Source organism: Corvus hawaiiensis, chromosome 20 (assembly GCF_020740725.1).
Source record: "Corvus hawaiiensis isolate bCorHaw1 chromosome 20, bCorHaw1.pri.cur, whole genome shotgun sequence".
Classification (NCBI taxonomy): domain Eukaryota; kingdom Metazoa; phylum Chordata; class Aves; order Passeriformes; family Corvidae; genus Corvus; species Corvus hawaiiensis.
This window is the reverse complement of record NC_063232.1, coordinates 2580766-2601836: the sequence shown is the minus strand read 5'-3', so window position 1 is coordinate 2601836 and position 21071 is coordinate 2580766. Positions and strand designations below refer to the sequence as shown.

Below are 21071 nucleotides of genomic sequence, written 5' to 3'. Positions count from 1 at the left end.
TTGTCAGATTAAATACTAGTTTAGATACAATTTAAGTAGATCAAATATGACACTCCTAGTGAAGCACAAGTACCAAGTGTTTATGTGAGGGGCATCTCTTGAAGTTTTTTGTAATAATTACAACTTGCTAAACTTTAACACAATTGAAATAGCAGTAAGCAAACAATTGAGTAATCCTGAATTTGTGGGTGGATCTGGTAGACAACTGAAAGTCTAGAATGCTAAAAGCTGCTATATTACTTTCATGGTTGCTTTTTTCCCCCCCCTTGTAATTGGGAAATAATGTAGCCAGTTGCAGTGGGTGGCAAAGCAGAACTTGTGTCTGATAAGTTCACTTAAAAATTGTGAAAAAGCACCAGAGAAAAACACCACAGACCCAAAACAAAAAACACAAAAAAACACCCCACAAGCCACTTGGAAATTCATAAGTGATAAGGTTATCATAACTTGCTGTACAGGTTTCAGGGTAATTCTGTTTACCACAAGTCTGGGTTCAGGATTTTAGAAGGCCAGGGCACCATTCTCTTTTTTTTTTTTTTTTTTTTCCATGGAAATACTATTTGAGCTATGTAAATAACATGTTATGTAAATAATAAGTATATAACTTCATGGGAAATGACTGCTGCAAAATATTCTAGATGTCAGTTTGGTTTTATTTGACACCTCTGTACATGTAGCTATCTTGTTTTGAAGGTATGCTTATCATGGTTCTGTAGAGAGGTTTTTTTTCCCCTCTTTACCTCATCTTGCCATGAGGAAGAGGTGGAAGTGTGGGTGTGATTCCTGAGTGTGGTGCAAGCCTGGTGGCAACCCTGCAGTCTGGAATTGGGATGGCCATGGCTGCACTGTGTGTTTGGGGGGTATTTTTTTAGTTTGGGCCCTGGAAATGGTCCTGCTGTGCCATCAGAAATATCTGTGTTGCCATTGAACAGCGTGGACGGGATCAGCTCTTGCCTGGCTGGTCTTCACTGCCCTTAAGACAAAGGGAATGTTGCTTTTGGTCTTTTTCAACCCACATTTCTGCCTCATCCCCATTTACATCCCTTTTTCCCAGTTCCCATGGTCGTCTTTCCACAGGAACAGAAAATTTTACTTCTTGATCCCCTGGGATGCTGCTGGGAATTATTATTAAGGAATAGAATAAGATTTCTGGGTGCTAAAGCTCAACAATTCCTTCATACTTGAGAGAGCTAACTACCAAAACAAGGTTCATCCACAGGTTTTGGGTGTATTTCTGTCTATTTAGTCTGAAACCAAGTGGCTCTTCCCTGATAGTGCTGGAATATTTTCTTTTAAGGCTGCTCAAGTCTTTGCAGTGTAAATTTCCTCCCTATGTTAATCTTTAAATCAAACAATGTCAACATTTTTTTACAGCAGCTCTAATGAGGCTGTTCTGGCATCATGTCCCGGCAGGAGAGCAGGTGATGTTTTTCCTTTTGCTGTAGACAGCTGGAATTGAGAGCTGCTGTAAGTAGGACAGTGCAGGATAAACAGCAGGAGCTGAGAGCATTGATCACATGATTGTCTCTTTGGAATATTGGGTTGCTAGAGAGACTACAAGCAGACAAATTTAGCACTTTACATCACAAAGCAGTTTTCTCTTATTTAGCTTAAATTACACTGGTAGTTGGTTCATCAGGAAAAAGGAAAAAAACGATATGGCTCTTGGTTTTTAGTTTTCAACCATAAATCTGCTCTTTTTGTTCACTAAACAATAAAATAATACAAAAGCCATACAGATACTTCAGATTTTGTTAGATGACAATTTTATAATGCATTTCCATTTTGAACTTTGAAAAAATCTGGCTTAACAAGATGTTTGTAAATGTTTCAGAATGGGAAAGAGCAATACAGGGAAAGCTGTTCCCCTGACTTTGGGACACAGAGATGTTCAGCTATTATCCTGTTCCCAAATATGTTCTGGTTCCTTATTCTTTATAGCACATGTATCTTTCCCTGTGAAAGCTCAAGCTCAGATAATTGAGATTTGCAGCCTCAAATTAAAGGATGCTAAAATACAAGGTGACAGGTTTATTAGCCTCATTTAAGTTCTGAAATACAGGAACGTGAGCAAACTCTTTTTGTAGTATTGTTTGTAGTTGTATCTAGAAAAATTTATACCTTTGTCTGTATATATAACCTTCTTGCTGCCCTCTGAAAAAAATCAGTTTGCTTCCTTTTAAAATATCATGCTGGAGTTTTAGTGTGTATAAAAGTAAAATTGTTTCTATTGGGATGAAGCTAAGCCCATTAATAATGAAGTTAATATAAGTTTAGAAGTCTAAGGCAGCTGTGGCTTATTCTGGAATACAGGTTGCTTGCTACATTTATATTTGTTTTAGTGCACATAACTCAGTTATGGAATAAATAAATATTTTTAACTCAGGTCTAAGTCAAATCAAAACATCCTCAGCCACGAAGAATGCTTTGGAGAGCCTTTTGACAGGAGTCATTAATGATGTGCTTTGAACTGGAAGAGTTTTTTCTACTTTGCTATTAGCTATGTTTTTCTGCTTTGTGTTATCATCAAAATCAGCTTTCTGCTGTATTTCCCTTCCTGGCCATGGGGAATTACTCAGGGATGCTTGGAAGAACATCTCTGCTCCATGGCTTTGTCCAGAGTGAGAGAAGCAGCTGGAATTTCAGCTCTGGATGCTTCATTTATGATACGGAATGTGCAGCTCTCTAGCTGCTGTAGCGTTGCATTTGCTGAGGTTCTTTGCACTGGTTTTAGTGTTTCACTTATTTCCTATTTTGCTGATCACAGCACAAGCACACTGAATTTCCTGCTCCTTTGTAGTCAGAATTAAGACTTGGGGGGGGTTGGCAATTCATAATTGTGGATGGTGAGTGGGAATTGAAGATGCCCCATTTGAAATGGGATGGGATTTTGGAGCAGCAGAGGAGGGAAGGAGGTGGAGAAGAGGCTTTTCCTCAGTACCTGCGACGTTCCAGCCGCACCTGGAAGTGCGGATAGTCCCAAAGAACTGTTCTGTTGTATCCCAGCTTGGTTAAAGGGCAAAGAAAACAAACAACAAAAGAAGGGTCTTAGGCCTTTGGGGGGGGGGGGGTGTCACCTTAAACCTATTCACCTTTTTATTTCTGTTTAATTATAAGACTGTGTTTTCCAGCCCAAGAATTTACTATAGAAGGGAAGTGTCACATTTTCAAAAGGAGGTTCTTTAATGCTTTGAGTTTTTTTAAGTGGCACCCAGAACTTGTCTGTGGTGAAGGACAACTCTTGGGGTGACAGAGAGTTGGGAACTCTCAGGTCTGTGGCTGCTGCTGGCAATTATTGTCAGCCAGTCCTGGTGTTGATTCTTGGGGAAAATGCCCCAAAGATTCTGGGCACTGGGCAAGATGTACCAATTTTTGGCAATCATTTTATAACAGACTGAAATAATGGTGCAAACTAATTAATTACATAGAGCCTTACCTCAGCTGATGTGTTTGTGCTCCTAAACAAACAGTGTGTTCTGCCCCACTGGAAGGGAAATGGTGGGATCAGAACTGGGACAAGCATTAGTCCTGGGACAGAAATTCCAGTCTGCACTGTCTGTTTCCCTCGTGTAGGGAGTGGCAGTGAGTGTGTGTAGTTTATAAGGATTCAGTAAATATTTTGGTTGGGTTAGCAGTGCTTTGGCAGTGTAAGGTGCTCCCACTTCAACTCAGAAGTAATTCACAAAGACAGTCTAGGAAAACAGGAGATAGTAATTACATAAAACAAACATTTTCTCTTTCAGATGAAACATTTGGATGCCTTTTTTTTTTTTTTTTTTTTTTTTAATTTACTATCAAAATGTGCTTTTAGTTGGAGCCTTCCTTGTGCTGGTGCTGTTGCTGTCGAGGGGAGGTGATTTGAGTGTGGATTAGTGGGGTCCTAATGCAGCCGATGTTTGGGAAGCACTTTAAAGATCTAAAGCTCTACAGAAGTCCTAATGTGGAGACAAAACCAGACCTAATTACCTTTTTATCAAGAAGATATTTTCAGATTTGCTAATGGAAACCTCCTGTAGATGTGGATTTTAGTGTGGTTTCCCCTCCTACCCTTCAGTTATTCTTAAAAAGGTAGAAGGAGAAATTGTATTGAATTTGTCCACAGCAGCCTCTGGTTTTTTCCCCCCATTAAATCATAATCCTTTGTCTCTGAAACTAAAACATCTTTGTTTTGTATGATTAGAGGGAAGAGGGAGCATGGGGGAATCAAATGGTTTTACACAAATGTATTTTAATGGAGTGTAGGTGAGGATTGAAGGTTGCTTCAAATAGTGTTATTCCCAAGGAGTCTCTTTCTTATTTTATCTTTTATTTGTTTTTAAAGTTGCTTTCAGGATTGGACCTCAATCTAACTGAATTCTGGTGTGTTCAGATCAAAAATCATAAAGAATGCTTTTTCTGATGGCACTTCATATCTATTCAGAGATCAGTTGGAAACTGGATTATTGATACTTAAATTCTGTGATGGGGACTTGAATGAAATTAATTAGAAATGTTAATGGAGCAACTTGATGTTTGGGGTCAGACAAGAAAATGAGGTTTTTTGAGAGTTAGGATTTTGTTTTCAGAATTTTCTGAATAAAAGTATGTGCAACAGTACATGATGGTAGTGGTAAAAGTACTAAAAAGGGGGTTATCTATGCTGACTTTACCATCAGCTATGTTTTTTTTTTTCTATATCTGACCTTAAGGACGTCACTGATTCTCTCTTTAGGCAGAATAAAATTTCGAAGTGTTGAGGTGTAGGGATTTTTTTAATATTTCAGACGTGAGATGCTCTGCACAAATTACCAGTGATCTTCTGAGCTACCTAAAATAGTCTGCAAATAAAAATAGGATGAACTCTCCGTTAGCAGGCAGGAAACCACCAGCCTGATTCTGTTACTGTGTCCTTGACTGACTTGTAAAGATAATTTGCCTATTTACCCCAAAGTGATATGAGGTGGGTTTTTTGCTTGATGAGGATTTTTGGCTGTGAGGTGAGTTATTGAGGAGATTAGAGGCGGACTTAGGGAAATAGTGGAAATATATATATACACACACACCTTTTTTTTTTAGTAGATTATGGTAAGGTTTGGAATATTCCTCCTAAGCTGAGGTTGTACACTGGCAGCCAGGCTCTAGAAACTTAAAGAATTGGAGGATGTTCAAATGTATTAACTAAAAAAAAAAAACAGTAATAAAAAGCATGCATGTTTCTAGAGTTTTTTGCTAACTCCATAAAATAATGTGTGTAGGGGCATCCAGTACCATAAAGCTCTGGTTCTTTGTGTTCCTTCCTCCTTTTCTCCACTCCCTCCAAAGAGCTTCCCTGTGGTTTTGATTTTTGTTTTAATTAGGATTCTTTATTTGTATTTCTTGTGATTATTTCCACATGCATTGATATTTCTTAGGTTCTGTAACCTAAAAGAAATTAAATGTGAAGAAGCAGTTTCTGAGCACGACTGGCTCAGAAGAAACAAACTGTGTTTGAGTCCATGAAGTGTTAAGTTTGCATTTCAGGTTAACCTTTAGTTTAAAGCAAACTCCTGCTTCCAGGGGATACTTTTTGTCCCTGGTGGGATGTTTCCCTTATCCTGAGTTTCCCTGTTTCTACTGTGTATTTGTCCTGTGAAACATATTATTCTACTGGCCATAAAGCGACTTTGCTGCACCTCTGAAAGAAACCCCCACGGTGCTGTGCATCATTCTGCTGTTTAACACTTAAATTTATAACCAGGATTAGTGGAAGTGGGGTGATACTTGGGTTTTCCAGGATGAATTGTAGCAGTGGATCCTCTCCATGCCATGGATCCAGGGCTGGGAACAATGCAGGTGCCAGCACTGGGTGCTCTCTCACTGGATTATGTTGCTGGAAACCTCTCCCCTGCTGAGCTGGGGGAGAAAAGAGATCTGATTTGGGTGGGTTTTTTTGTTTGTATTTTTGGATTTGGCTTTCGAATGGTGACCTTGAGTTTTCCTTGCTCCTCCTTAGGACTGGTTTTGCAGTGTGATGAATTGAAATGCTTCTGTTATCATGCTGATGCCTCCCTTTGTCTTGGTTTATCTGAATTCCATCAGATTATGCTGTGATTGTCTGCCCTTTATCTGGCTAACAATGGGGTGTTTACAAGAGGTGAAGCTTAATTGCATTTAAAGTGTATATAGGGAATATGTGCTTTTATTTTTAAATTTTATCTTGCTGATACTGAGCTTCTGAATTGTGTCTGTCACTGGGAACCAAGACACTGCCAACTCCTTCACCTCAAAACATCCAATATGGTTTGGAAAATAAAATTCAGTTTGGAAATCAGTCTTCCACTATTTGCATAAGGATTAAAGTTTAATCAGATTTCCATACAGGAATTTAGTGGTGTGTCCTGGCCACATGACTTCTCTTCAACTTGAAATCATCAACAAGATGCTCAGCTCCATCCTCACTGCGTTTTGGAAACTTAATTTTCCTGAGATTCCTGAGCAGTGTGGGATTTCAGCTGTTATGGAGCAGTTGATAATTCACTCTGCTTGGTTTTGCCTTCCTTTCCTCCTGCCCTTTAATTAAAGTTGGTGAAATATATTTCACATAAACCACGGAACTGATGTGGATGCAACATAAAATGTTTTGCTGGTTGTCCTTGCAGGGGCCAGCTGTATTTTTGTAACAACAGCAGGGAGCAGGGCCCCCAAAATTGGGAATTCTGTGCAGCGTGATCTTGGGGAGCTGAAGGTTTCATGTAGGTGCTCACCAATAACTGTGCCCAGCACTGGCAAACAGCATTTAGCCCAGGTGTAGGAAGGAGAAATGTTTATGGTTGGGGATTTTTTTGCTGTTCAAGCCTTTTGGGTTTTTTTCCCTAAAACTCTGGACCATGAGAGACGCTGTCAGTGAAGCATCTGCTATTAAACATTGACACTTGCCTTAATGACTTTAATTAAGAATGTCTTGAGCCTTGGTTTTTTTAAATTGATTGTATCTTCCCTTTTGTGTGTAGGTATGGGATTTCATTTTTAGTTACTTGATTGGCTTCAAGACCATGACGATAAGATTCAATTTAAAGAACAAAACAAAAGCACTTCTCAAAGCTGTTGCCATTCTTCTTGCTCTTAAATTTAAGTGACTTGTTGGCTGTTATTAAATTCTGCTTAGTGGAGCTGTTACAGGAGAACCTAGATATGACCTCATTAAAAATAAAATACATTCAGAAATATTTCTAGAGATTGTATATAAATGCATAAGGTATAAAAATATTAAGTTACAGGTTTTTGTCTCATAAAAGATTGTGTTTTAAATTTCCTCATGACAGCAAAATATAATGTGTCAGGCTGAAGAAATGGAAAACTTAGTGCCTGTTGTTTTCTAACTGATTTTTCTTTGGGTTTGACTCTAATGCTGGAATGCCTTGTAAAGGGAACACATACTTAGCATTTTCTTGCTATTTAGGTATAAGAGTGTTTCAGTTACTTCCATTAATGAATATATTGTGAGGAAATGCCTTCAAACTGCTGAAAAAGAGACCAACTTATTTGAAATTCTGTACTTCAGACTTACTTTCTGCCGTTGCCTTTGCAGTGAGCACTTGTCCTGCTCGTTCACCTTCTTCCTGCACGGGGACAGCAATGTGTGCACCAGCGTGGAGATCAGCCAGCACCAGCCCGTGTACCTGCTCAGCGAGGAGCACCTCACCCTGGCCCAGCAGTCCAACAGCCCCTTCCAAGGTGGGATTGCTGCCAGTGCTGGCTGTTACACCTGGATTCATCCTCTGGGTGCTCACTGAGGGCTTGGGGCAGGCTGGCAGTGGGGGCAGAGCATGTCCTGCTGTCCCCAGCTGTGCCCTGTCCTCACACAGTCAGGCTGCTGTGTCCTGGCCCTTCTGCAGGTGGAGCATTTGCATACTCATCTCTTGGCATGTAATTGAATCATTTGTCCTCATGACACGGTTTCCAAGTACTGTCCTATTGGTGACTTAAGTATTTTGCCGTTTCAACCCTATAACCCCCACATACCTTCACCAACCCTCTGTGAGAAACCCATTTCTGACTCAGTGTATTTAACCTATTCACACCCCCTTCCCTTTTTACTTGGCTCTTCCTTGCCTGTAAATCCCTGTGGTTCCCCCAGCAGATGCAGGTTGTGCTCTGGAAGACAGAGGAGTGCTGGGGCCTGAGTCTGGTCAGTGGGGCTGTGTGATCCCTCCCTGTGTCAGACCCTTGTGCTGCTGCAGAAATCAAAATCACCTCTCCTGCATGACCACACACCTTTAGCAATGCTCAGTGTCCAAACTTGCTTTTTTTTCTGAATGCAATTTACCAGCAGCTGTGCTTCCCTACTATGGACAAGACTAAACATGAAACAGATGATTCCCTGTTGTTGTAACAAGCTGAATGAAAGGATGAGGAAACACCTTAACTCTGCCAGGATTTGGAAGTGTTTCTTTATCCCACCTGTATCTGAGACTCCTTGCAAGCCAAGATGAAAACTTGCCTGTTGCTTGTTTGAATTGATTAATTTGTAGTTGTTATTGTGGTTCCTCAATTCTTACAGTACATATAAATTTAACAATGTGAGCCTATTGCCAAAAACTCACGTAGTGTAAATCATGATTAGGCTGCATTTTGACTTACCCATGGTAAGTTGTTCATTTGGTGTGGCTGAAATAAATGGTGGTGCTGCTATTGCAGGGGGGAAGAGGGAATTTGGGGTGGATATCATCTCCAATGGATTTTTATTTCTGTTTTAGTTATCCTGAGCCCCTTTGGGTTGAATGGCACACTCACAGGGCAGTCCTTCAAGCTTTCTGATTCATCCACAAAAAAGCTGATTGGGGAGTGGAAGCAATTCTACCCCGTCACATCCAACTTGAAGGAGGGATCTGAGGAAAAACAAGAAGAAATGGATTGGGAGGATGATTCTTTAGCTGCTGTTGAAGTTCTTGTTGGTGAGCTTGATTACCTTTTAATTACTGAAATAAACTGGCTGATTAAGTCTGCAAAATTCTGAATGCAGAAGTGACCCCATTTGATTCCTTTTGCAACAATGGTTGTTGGGTTTTGTTTTCCTGTTTGGTGCTGGGGACTATCTACGATGAGTTGCTGCTCAAAGTAGATTTTGCAGACTCAGTAGTAGGAGGTCTTATTCTTATGTGCCCTGAGAGGCAAAATTTTTTAAAAAATAAATAATAAAGAGAATAAAAAACCACCCTGGATGATCACTGTTGACATCTGAGCTGCATCAAAATCAAGTTGTACTGTTTCAGAGTCTGTGCAAATTCAAACAGAGCACTTGCCTTTTAGTGATGTCTTTAAAACCACAGTCCTGGAGAACCTGATGTACTCAGGCACTGCCTTTATTTGCCATTTTTCCCAAAATCCCAGCCCCTGGATACAGTAGTTTGCCCTGCTGTGGGCTTGTGACCTTTGATTTGCCAGCTAATGCAATCCCTTCTCTGTGAGGAGCTCGGAATGCAATGAAGGCTGGAGACTCTCGTGCTGATGGGGATGTTGGCAGTGTTACATGATACTAAAAAGGATTTTTTCAGCCTTTATAAAACAAAATGATAGAAGCAGGCAGCAGCGTGTGGATGTCTCTGCCTGTGTATGCAAAGCCCAAATCTTCTGTATAAAGCAAATCAAGTAATGATGAAGGTGACAACAGAGGTCTTTTGTCCAAGGAGATGCTTCAGTAGGTAGAAGAGGGTCTGTAAGCTTAAGAGTGAGTGCTAAAATGATCCATTTGATGACTTTGAGTGTCAGCCTTGGTAAGTAACTGGGAAATGCCCTCTCTTGGCAGCTGGTGTGAGGATGGTGTACCCTGCGTGCTTTGTGCTGGTCCCTCAGACAGACATCCCTGCTCCCAGCTCCGTGGGGGCTCCCCACTGCTCCACCGCTTGCCTGGGGGTCCACCAAGTGCCTGCTTCCACCAGAGACCCTGCCATGTCCTCGGTCACACTGACTCCACCCACGTCCCCGGAGGAAGTTCAAACAGGTGGGAAGGAATTGGCTCCTGCATGAGGGAATCATTTCTATGGCATCTCCTTCAAACCCAGCAGTGCTTGCAGGGGATTCAGGTGCTCAGTGTGCAGCTGGCTTGGTAGGAAAAATCACATTTCTTTAGTCCTAAGTTTGTTGTAGTAAAACCAATGTTGCCAGTTGTGGGCAAAATAAACTCTTCTGTAAGCTACTGAAATTAGAACTGCTGTTGTAGCTGGGGTTGTTACCAGTCCTTTAGATTGCTCTGGGGAAGTTTTGGGGGCTTTTTCCCGTGTGCATGTCTGTGTTCTGACACAGCTTCATAACCCCCGTTGTGCCCTTGGTCGTTAGTGAGAAGGTGATGCTTTCTCACAGTCCAGGAAGGTTGGCTGTAGTTAAGTTTCCAGCAAGGCTGTGTGCCCTCTGCCCTGGGTGTGAGCAGTGGTTATGGGGCGCTGATTTAGGTCACAGCAGGTGAGACTCACAGATAGTTTCAGGTGACTTACGTAAGTTTTATTGTGCAGAAGAGGTTTTGTTTCTTTTCTGCTTCCATGATCTTCTGTTACCCAAGCTTGACCCTTTTTTTTAATCATAATGTTGGCTTTGCTCAAGTTATTTTCCATTTCAGGTAACTTTCATCAAAGATAAAGAATAGCCAGTCCACTTACAACATGAATATATATATGGTGCTTTTTAAAATCTCCTGTAATAATTTCCTACTAGTCCTAAATTTTCTGTGTGTTTTTATTTCCTAACATTGAGTCAAGAAGATACTTTTCTTCCTATCATGCTCCTGTGGTGATTGATTTGGAATAATAGACACTGCATTGTCTCACAGCCTAAATCTGTTTCCTCTGGTGCTGCTTTTCAGTTGATGCTCAATCTGCCCAGAAATGGGTGAAGTTTTCCTCGGTTTCAGACGGATTTATCTCGGACAGTACCAGCCATCACGGTGGCAAAATCCCCAGAAAATTGGCCAACCAAGTGGTGGACAGAGTCTGGCAAGAGTGCAACATGAACAGAGCACAGAACAAGTACGTACTCATCCTCTGAAGCCAAAAATACCAATATTTTGTGTGTTCCTTGTAGCAATTAGTTCTGTTAAAGGTGCTGCTGGTGGAATGTGCTTTACTCTTCTAATAAACCATTTTTAAAGAAGTTTATTTTTTCCTAACTATTTAGGAATGATTTACTTAGTTCTCAGTTTAATATGTCAGGAAAAGGCTATTTATCATTTCTTTGCTGATTCCCATGTCACCAAACTGCTCTTGAGCTTTGCCAGAAGATAAGAGAAGAACATATGTTGCTCCCAAATAACTCTCCTGGTATTGAATCCTAGGAGGAAGTATTCTGCTACATCAAATGGCTTGTGTGAGGAGGAGACAGCTGACAAGGTGGCATCCTGGGATTTTGTTGAAGCCACGCAGAGGACAAATTGCAATTGTTCAAGGTACAGCACTTGGCAGAGGCGCAGCCTCCGATGTTCACCGGGGCTGAAGTGCTCAGGAGAGGCTCCTGATCGCTCCTGCAGGGGTAATTAAGCAGTAGCTGCTCGTAGGAAAGCTGTAACAAAATTTGTATCTCCTCTCCTAAATGTCATTGGAGGTCTTCAAAGTCTGTCCAAGAAGTTACAGCAGAGGCTGGAGTCAAGTGAATCAGCTGAGGGGACCTGCTGCCAGTGCAGGGATGGTTCCCGAGTCCTGGGCTGGAATTCTCTATGGATATGGGCAGCTTTCTCAGGGAATGGGAAGCGAATGCTATTTATTTAGGATTTAAGCACCTCTTCTAGAGGGCTGTGGCATTAGCCTTGAAAGGACAAAGCTGTTAATCATGAGCTGGATAAATAGGAATAAAACCCCCGAACCTGCTGTCTAGGAAGGGTGGCATTCCATGGGTGGCTGTGTGGAAAACTACTTCTCTGGGAGTGGATGCCAGTGTATGTTTTTTATATTAGCTGGGGGAAAAAGGGATCAAAACAAAGGGCAAAAGTCTGAGATTAAATAAAAATATATAATACAGCCTTTTTTGAGGCTGCAGTGCCACAGACTGTTAATACAGGTATTTAAAATAAATGGAAACATTAATTTCATTGAATTCTCAATTTTTGTACTTATGGTAGAAAATTAATCTTGAGGTGACTGAAGTGTTGCAAAAGGTTTAAACACTTTCTCTGATTTAAATGTTACACTGATTACCTTGCAGTGAATATTGATATCTTAGAAAAAAATTAATGTCTGGAGGATGTAGCATTTTGAGAGAAATGCATTTTTTAAACTCACTTATTGAAATGGTTGGTTAAAGTTCTGTGGAAATACTTGTGTCCTGAGAAGAGCTGGGATGTGGAGGAGGATTAAATGTTCTTTTCAAGGAGAATTTAGCTATGATAGCACTAGTTAAGAGAAAACTAATCAATTAACTATGTGAGGTGTGTATTAGAGATATGCAATTGCCTAAAGAGAAATTGCAAAGACCTAAACCCCCCTATTATTCCATGTGTTTTGAATTCTAAGTGGAGAAAAACATTTGGATGTGTGAGAGAGTTTGAAGTAAAAATAGATTTTGATACCTCTTACCTTTTATCCCTGCCTAATCCTGTTTTTTCAACACAAGTGCTGCTTAACTTTGCTAATGGAAGAGTGGCAAAGAGTTCCCAGGCACTGAGGATGTACATGCAGTTCAATGGCTTAATCATAAACATTTCATTCTACACTTCAGTATTTCATGTGCCTCATTCTGTCAGATGATCCTGAAAGTTGGCATCTTGAACTTCCAGATGAAATGTTCTAGCTCAAGTGCATTTTCACTGAAAAAACCCAACTGTATTAATGCAGTTGAGACACTGAGTTTTTCATATTCCCACACTTGCTAAACTTGTAGGTAAGCAGCTACAAAAGCCTTGAAATAGCTTGGAAAGAGCTTTTGTAGAACTTAGTGTGGCTTCTTAGTTCTTGATGTTAATTTTCCAGTCAACCCTCTGAGGCTTGGGCAGGTCTCTTGGTTCATGTCAGTGTTTGAATTCCAGAAGCCATTCACTTATTCTTACGTTGTTCTACTGCTTCATCAGTGCTGGCACAAGTTAAAAGTGACGAGGTATTCATGTGACAATCTATTTCTGCTAAAGCAGTTATAAAGCACTGTCTTAATTCTGAGGATAATTTGTGTGTTTGGCTCATAGAACAGATGTAACAATTTTTAAAAATCTTACAATGCTACTCAAGTCACTCAAATTCTGGTCAGAAAGAAGAGGCAGCTTCACTTCGAAATGGTTTCAGTTCCAGACGTCTCTAATGGGCTGTTTAATGGCCTAGAAGCAGGTTCTTATCTAGTGAAAAAGAACACCACAGACATATTTGAAAGATTAATGTGGAGTCTTTTCCCCTGTATTAATTCTGCAGGCACAAAAATCTCAAACCAAGAAATTCAGGTCAACAGGGGCAGGCCCCACCTGTGGGCCCCCAGCAGCCGGCGGCTCCGAAGCACAAGACAAATGAGAAGCAAGACAAAGGGGATAAGCCACAGAAACGCCCTTTGACTCCTTTTCATCATCGTGTATCTATCAGTGATGATGTTGCCATGGAGGCAGATTCAGCGAGTCAGAGGCTTGTGATGACTGCACCAGACAGCCAAGTGAGGTTTGCCAATATCCGAACTAACGATGTAGCAAAGCCCCCCCAGCTGCACGGGGCCGAGCTGGCAAACTCGCCACAGCCGCCGCCGCTCAGCCCCCACCCCTGCGACGGCGCCGACGAGGGGGTGCCCAAAGCTCCCTCCACGCCCCAGAGTCAACACTTCTACCAGATGCCAACGCCAGACCCCTTGGTTCCCACAAAAGCAATGGAAGACAGGCTCGATGGCTTGTCCCAGCCTTTTCCAGCTGCGTTCCCCGAAGTTATAGAGCCCACCATGTATGTCGGCACTGCCGTGAATTTGGAGGAGGACGAAGCTGACACGACTTGGAAGTATTATAAAGTTCCAAAGAAAAAGGATGTGGAGTTCTTACCACCCCAGCTTCCAAATGATAAGTTGAGAGATGATCCAGTAATACCTGCTGGACAGGAAAATGTAACATCAGTTACAGAGTAAGTGGTGCTTGGTACTGGAGTAACACAAGAAGTGAGGGAACAGGAAGGCCAGAGGCAGGAGTTTCTCTGTATAAGGAGCAGTAATGCTGAGGGTGTGAGCACAACTCTGGGTACAAGAAGTTAGTTCTTGTGAAATTGGAGCACAAAGCACAGTCAGATCTGCAGCAAGACTTTCCAGTTTTTTCTCATTTTAGCTCTGATTTAGCTGACAGCAATAATATTTATTTTTATACTATAAAATTAATCTGTAGCCAAATGATGCCTATTTGGGACTTAAGTCCCTTCCCTCCCCCTCCCCCCCCCCCCCCCAAAAAAAAAAAACCAAACCAGAAATAACCTTTTCACTTTAGTGTGTGCTTTCTTCATTATTTGAAGAAAATATGAATGGTCTGAGCTGCAGAGATCCTGTTAAAAGTTTCTTCTCTCATTTCTGCTCTTGTCTTCACTCAGAAGAGCTGGTGTTACAAGCCCCAGCTTGTAAAACATTCTGCTCTGCTGCTTGCTTCCATTGGGATAAAGGAATTGTCTACTTTGGATATTAAGTTTTAATAAATTCTGGAGCTTAAGGGCAGTGGAGGAAATAAAACTCTGGTGGTTTTAGTGTTAAAGCTTAGGTTTGAGCTCTGTTTTACTGCAGAATGAGTTAAGATGAATTTGCTTTACCAGTTAGAGCAAAAACCAACTCCACAAAAAAGATCACCACCACCAAAAAACCCAAGCCATAAGAACAAAAAACCTCAACCAGAACCCCTTGGCCTCGTGGGCTGTGTCCCTGTGCTGTTGCAGTGAGTAGGAAATTGTTCCTGTCATCCCTGTTTCACAACACTTCCCCGTGAGGACACACCGCCGCAAAAGGACAGCCATGGGAAGTAACAGGTGCTGACAGGGCTGTTAATAGCAGTCAGAGCTTAACAGGATTGGGACGTGGATGAAGAGGTGACAAACTTGGGCTCGGGGCTGTGATCGAGGAATTAAGAACTGCACCCAGAGCTGCCTCTATCCGTGCACTTCTGTTGATTATTTTTGGTCCAAATTTTTATATTCCTGTTCAGGTGAAAGGAGACTCTTACTGTGATGAGGATCAAATTATTGAGAGCTTTGGGTTTTATTTTAGGAGCTAAGAAGGTGCTGAATTTGTGGTGGAAGGCAGCTACTCACAAGACAGAAGGTTGGAGTTGGTTTTTGTCCTGTTGTTGGCAGTGGGAAGCCACTGGTGGCAGCACTGGGATGGCTGTGCAGGAAAGCTGGGAGAAGGAGTAAATCTGTTGTAGCTGTTGGTCTGTGCTCACAACATAGTTTCTTATCTTGTGGTCAGTGTTTAAGAGACTCTTTCAAGATGTGCATTTATAGGATTTTTTAGTGCTTTTTTTTCTGTGCTTTGAATTCACTTCAGCCAAGCAGATAAGGAAAAACGTTTCCTTTTTTCTCTTCAAGACATGGTTTTTCCTAGTTTGGTTTGAAAACTTACCAAAACCAGGTTTTTTTCACCTAGAATATCTGGCTGTTAACTTCTCTTCCTCTGGTTGACTCATGCCGGTCAAAAATACAGCAAAGGCCTTTAATTCCCCATTCCTAGAAAGTAGTTCCCATCTCTTTTTTTGCCTTATTTTTTTCTTTTCTGATGGCAATTTTTGCAGGATTTAGAAAACTGGTTTATTGAGCATGGAAGAGCAGCATGGATAGATTTGGCATTGTTGTTGGCTGTGAGGTGTTTTATGGGACAGTTTGTTTCTAGGAAGTGTCTTTGACAAAGTCAAACTGTTTCTATAGTTGAGAGGAATGTGCAGGAACTACTCATCTTGTTTGAGGGAGCACCTTCCTCTCCTGGTGCCTTTTGTATGATGGGATACAGAAAATAAAGCTGGTTCAGGGGCAGATCAACAGCTCATAATCAGAACAGTTTTTCTCTTTGCCAGTATCTTTTTTTCCTGGTGCAATGTTACATTTGTGAAACTAATACTCCTGAGAGAAAACCTTAATTTCTGTGTACTTACCAGCTCCAATTTTGGCTCAGAATGTTAACAAAAGAAAAATGCTGATAAAGGCAAATGTGGTTTGATTTTTCTCATTAGTAAATTAGTTACTGGTGTGCTGCAAGCTTCATTTGTATTGATCTAAGTGATATAAGTGGCTCCTGAGCACAGTGGCATTTGTGTGCTTTACTTGTGATTATTGCTTGGGCTTTTTTTGGGAATGCAGTGAGTAATTCTTTAGCCTGGTGAGTTTCTTTTAGTGGATGTGGAGAGTTGAATCCATTTGTGCCTTATAGTAAATGACAGCCATGACCTGGGATAAATTACTAATCTTTATGTGAATTGACAGTGCTTGAGGAGAGAGGGGCAGGATGAATCACAGGGCTGGGTCTGATGTGTGGAAGGAGGTGATATTAAATGAGTGATGATTTAATCTTCATCCCCAAAAGTTTTCTGAAGCTGAGGTATGAAGGAAGGAAGTGGGAAGATGAGGTTGTTCTTGTAAAGGCTGTGTGATAGCAGAAATATTTCCACATAATAAATGCTAAATAAATGATTTTGTGATTTTTTTTTTTTCCTTTCTTCTGTTCAGATTAATGGTGCAATGTAGGAAACCTTTGAAGGTTTCAGATGAACTGGTGCAACAGTATCAGAGTAAAAACCAATATTTAACAGCTGTAGCAACGGAAGCTGACCAGGAACCTGAAATTGATCCTTATGCCTTTGTGGATGGAGATGTGGAATTCCTATTTCCTGACAGCAAAAAAGACAGGCAGAACATTGAGAGGGAAGTGGGGAAGAAACACAAGGTGAGTAAAGGAGTGAGGCTACGAATCAGTGATGAGATTAAAACAAATTGCTTTAGGCACCGGATAGAATTTAAATCTTTCTTTATGTGTTTAGAAGCAAATTAAAAAACAAATTATATTCTAGCAGAAATGATCAATGAAATTAAGCAGCATGTCTCTAAAAGCACCTAATTTTTTTTTGACACACTGGTGGTGCCATTGCATCAGGGTTTATGAGGAGAAAGCTGCTGGATCAGTCTGGCTCAGTGGCCTCCCTGTGGAAATAGGTGCTGGCAGATGCCTGGGGAGAGAGGAGGAACAAGGCAAGTGCTTTGTTCATGAGTGGAAAGGTCTAGGGGTAGGTGAGGTGAGCCCTGACTCGTTCTCTGGCCAGTGAATTGCAATTTTTATTCTTTTTTTGTGCTTTAGTGCAGCTACATGAGACTTGTACTTAAAGTAAAAGGGCACCTACAGAAAAGAAGAAAATATAACAGCACTGGGGGCTGGTCTATGAAATAAATTTGCTAATTAGAATTAGTTGTGTGTGGATGCATTCCATTCAGGGACTGGTACAGTTAATGTGTAGCATTTGATAGCAAGGGTTTTTCCTTAAGGTGTTGTAGCAAGAATCCACAACTTGCTTTGTAAATTTATCCCCAACACAAGCTCTGTGTTTGCAGCCCAAGCTCTGCTCTCCCTGAGCCAGCACCAGCCCCCAGCCTGCCCCTGCTGAGCTCACAGGGTAATGAGAACCTGATACTTCTCCAGGTACAGAATTCCCACAGGGACATCAAATACCTCCCACCCCACCCATTAATTTAAACAAACTTTTCTCTCTTTTTTTAATAGGCTGAGGATGGGACATCCAGTGTTACAGTTCTGTCCCATGAAGGAGAGGATGCAATGTCTCTGTTTAGTCCTTCTGTCAAGCAAGGTAAAGAGGCTTTTTTTCCCTCTCTCTATCTTAATTGTGCTATATTAATGGTGTCTTGAATAGTCAATAGGTTCTAATAGGCTGCTAAGTTTTGTGTTTTATTGTTTGTATTTCCCTTCAGTCTGCTTGGAACATTTCTTTGTTGCACCTTCCAAACAAATGTTGGCTATAAAATCCAAATGCTCTAAAATCGAAGGGCCCTCACATCTGTGTAAGATGGACGAGTGGAACCAAGGACATCTCACCCCCCTTGGTTTCCATTCCCCCCAGCTGTGGAAAGAGCTCTTTAATGAAGTTTTTAATGAAGATGCATTGCCAGTGTTGTGATGTTGGTCTCTCTCCACAGATGCCCAACGTTTGGCTGCCCACGCCCGCACTGCCTCGACCAGCCTGTTCCACGAGACAGACCTGGTGGTGTCCTACACTGACCTGGACAATCTCTTCAATTCTGATGAAGATGAACTCACAGTAAGTGATGTGCAAAAAGTCCGGGCAGGTGCCAGCCAAAAACCAGCAAGGAACAACTCTTGTCTTTCTGTGGTTTGGGGTTTGATTTTTTTTTTTTTTTCCTGGCATTTGTAGGAGAGGTTGCAAAACATGCACACAAACAAGAGCTGTGGCCCCTCAGTGGCAAACGGACTGTTCTGGTTGACTCATGCAGGCAGATTTTTGATGCAAACAACCTTTTGATCTTACTTCCTTACAATCCCCACAGTATGTGCTGCCTGAACATACCTTTAGTTAGAGTTGTACAGATTCAGCAGGTCCTAGTGTGCTCTTTTCCTGTGGTCTGGGCTCTGTTTAACTGGTTCATCAAGGTAATATTGAAACAAAACAGCAACTTCTGAAAGAGAAAAGGCATTTAAATACTGGACATTCTGCCAAACAAGCTGCTTCTCTGCAGCAGCTATTATCTTGGAACCGTTTCTCATGCAGTCTCTGATGGCTCTGAATCCATTATCTTTCTAGTTTCTATTGCAATACTGTATGTAATCAGTTGTCTTTTCTGAACTGTGCTTTGGTCCATGTTTAATCCTAAATCCCCTTACCCAGACAAAATGCCCATCAACTTTAATGGGAGCTGTAGCTGAGTAAGGGCTGAAAGATCTTAACAGCCATCAAAGGTCATCAGTGTGTAAAGGAAGTGTGTTTGCTCTTAAACATGAACACTTAGTTCTGTAGACATCTGAACTGTTTAAATATGGTAAAATATCTCTTATTCTTTTACTTTTGACAGTTTTTCTTCCCTGTATCTCTTGTTGCAGGATTTGTGTTTGTCTTTTCTCTTCCTGTGGTAACACCAGTGATGTTAATGTGGCTCTGGGTGTGTTATGGTTTGTTCTGGTAGACTGTGGGCAAGCCTAATTTAGCTTCTTTTACTGGCTGCTAACAGGCTGAGGGTTATTTTGTAGCTGCTCTTTCCCTTCAACAACATTGTGACCTGTTCGGAGAGGTCCTCTGGGTTCCAAGAATTAAGAACAAGTGTAACCCCAACCCCAGGCTTCTGAGCTATTTTAATTTTTCTAAATATTATACAATGTCCCAGCTTTGTATGTGCAGGTGAGATTTCCTGTTAGCAGGAAACATGAGCATGTGTTTATGTCTGAAATGATTTTATGACAATACTTCTTTCTTAGCCTGGATCTAAACGAACAGTGAACGGCACCGATGACAAATCCAACTGCAAAGAGGCAAAAACAGGAAATCTAGACCCACTGTCATGCATAAGTAAGATTTATTTGTGTTTTCTTTTTGCCTAAAGAGAATACTAGCCCTAAACATTTGACTCTAATATGTTGTGGCAATTTGGAAATGTTCCCTTCATTTGCCTTTCTGAAATTTTGAGAGTCAGGAAGCACTTCAGAAAGTTTTCATGCTCTAAAGTCTGCTTCTGATCTGAAATTAGGCACTGCAGATCTCCATAAAATGTATCCAACTCCCCCTTCACTGGAACAACATATTATGGGGTTTTCTCCAATGAACATGAACAATAAAGAGTACGGCAGCATGGACACTACACTTGGAGGAACAGTGCTGGAAGGGAATAGCTCTACTGTGGGAGCTCAGTTCAGAATTGAAGTAGATGAGGGCTTCTGCAGTCCCAAACCTGCTGAAATCAAGGTAGGTAGTGCTGATAGTCCTGATCAATGCTTGTGATGATTATTGATCGGTTTGTTACTTAAATCTGAGTAGGAATGGGGGAAAGATAAAGTACAATCTGTAACTGCATTATTCTGGGGGAGGTAATACACTTTGTAGTAAGTATGTAGTGTTTTACTACCTAAACTTTAAGAGAGAGTAATACCTGAGTAGCCATTAGTGAGCTGCAGAAATTCCTTTCAGTCACTGCAGTTCACTGTTGTGTCTTGGTGTATTGTGAATATTGTGTGTACACATCTCAGCTTTCTCTTGCAGCTGTGTCAGGATTTTGGATTAAAAAGCTGCTGCTTGAACTTAGTCCTGTTTTTTGGAGAAGCATTTAATTGCTGCAGTGATCTAATTTACACACTAATGCTTTCCCATGTCTGACTTCCAGGATTATTCTTATGTTTATAAACCTGAGAACTGTCAAGCTTTAGTGGGATGTTCCATGTTTGCACCACTGAAGACTCTTCCCAGCCAGTGTCTTCCTCCCATCAAACTGCCCGAGGAATGCATTTACCGCCAGAGCTGGACTGTGGGAAAGCTGGATTTGCTTCCTCCAGGCCCTGCCATGCCTTTCATCAAAGACGGGTATGACCACGGGGAGTTAAGCTCTGTGAGGTGCTCACTTTGCCACCCGTAAATATTTATTTTGTCAAGCAGTAATGGGAATATTTGTATGTACTCTGTGTTTATACAACTGACAAGTGCCTTTAAAAATATCCGTCTGGTTAAACCTACTGCAGGAGACTCTCTTCTCAAAGAGCTTCTTAACTGTACATACATTTTATTTGTTGTCTCCTTTAAAGGTTTCCTGGGGAAGCTTAATGGTGCAAGTCCAGGTTTAATAAGTAATGAAGATGGTAACAATCAAGATAAATGTAAACTTGGGACCTTGTTTTTGCAGTGGTGTAGTCGGTACTGGAAGGGCTTAGTAGGTGGTGCTGCTGTTTCTTAAATTATTTTCTTAAGTAGCAGTAAACTCAGCTGTGCTGGGACTAGGAAAACATTTCCTGTGCCCTGTGCGACTGGGCCTGGTCACAGCAGAACTGCAGGGGACATTTCTGTACCCTGCATTTGGTAGGGATGGTCTTGCTGCCAGCTCCTCTTGAGGAAAAGATTTCTTTCTTTTTTTCTTCTGCATTAGTAGCTGGTATAAATGGATTAGGCAGCAAGGAGGTTGTGTATTTCTTGATAAAATTATATGAAG

General features: G+C 41.3%; 1 protein-coding gene across 1 annotated transcript in view; it reads left to right on the top strand.

Annotated features, from left to right (window-relative positions):
• Nucleotides 1–21071, top strand: part of MED13 (mediator complex subunit 13) — a 52647-nt gene that overhangs the window by 15599 nt on the left and 15977 nt on the right. The window contains exons 4-15 of the mRNA XM_048324404.1: nucleotides 7547–7692; nucleotides 8715–8912; nucleotides 9764–9958; nucleotides 10814–10976; nucleotides 11282–11392; nucleotides 13338–14021; nucleotides 16590–16806; nucleotides 17635–17719; nucleotides 18066–18187; nucleotides 19357–19447; nucleotides 19626–19840; nucleotides 20256–20452. Coding sequence (XP_048180361.1) covers nucleotides 7547–7692; nucleotides 8715–8912; nucleotides 9764–9958; nucleotides 10814–10976; nucleotides 11282–11392; nucleotides 13338–14021; nucleotides 16590–16806; nucleotides 17635–17719; nucleotides 18066–18187; nucleotides 19357–19447; nucleotides 19626–19840; nucleotides 20256–20452 — 2424 coding nt within the window. The remainder of the gene's footprint in view (nucleotides 1–7546; nucleotides 7693–8714; nucleotides 8913–9763; nucleotides 9959–10813; nucleotides 10977–11281; nucleotides 11393–13337; nucleotides 14022–16589; nucleotides 16807–17634; nucleotides 17720–18065; nucleotides 18188–19356; nucleotides 19448–19625; nucleotides 19841–20255; nucleotides 20453–21071) is intronic.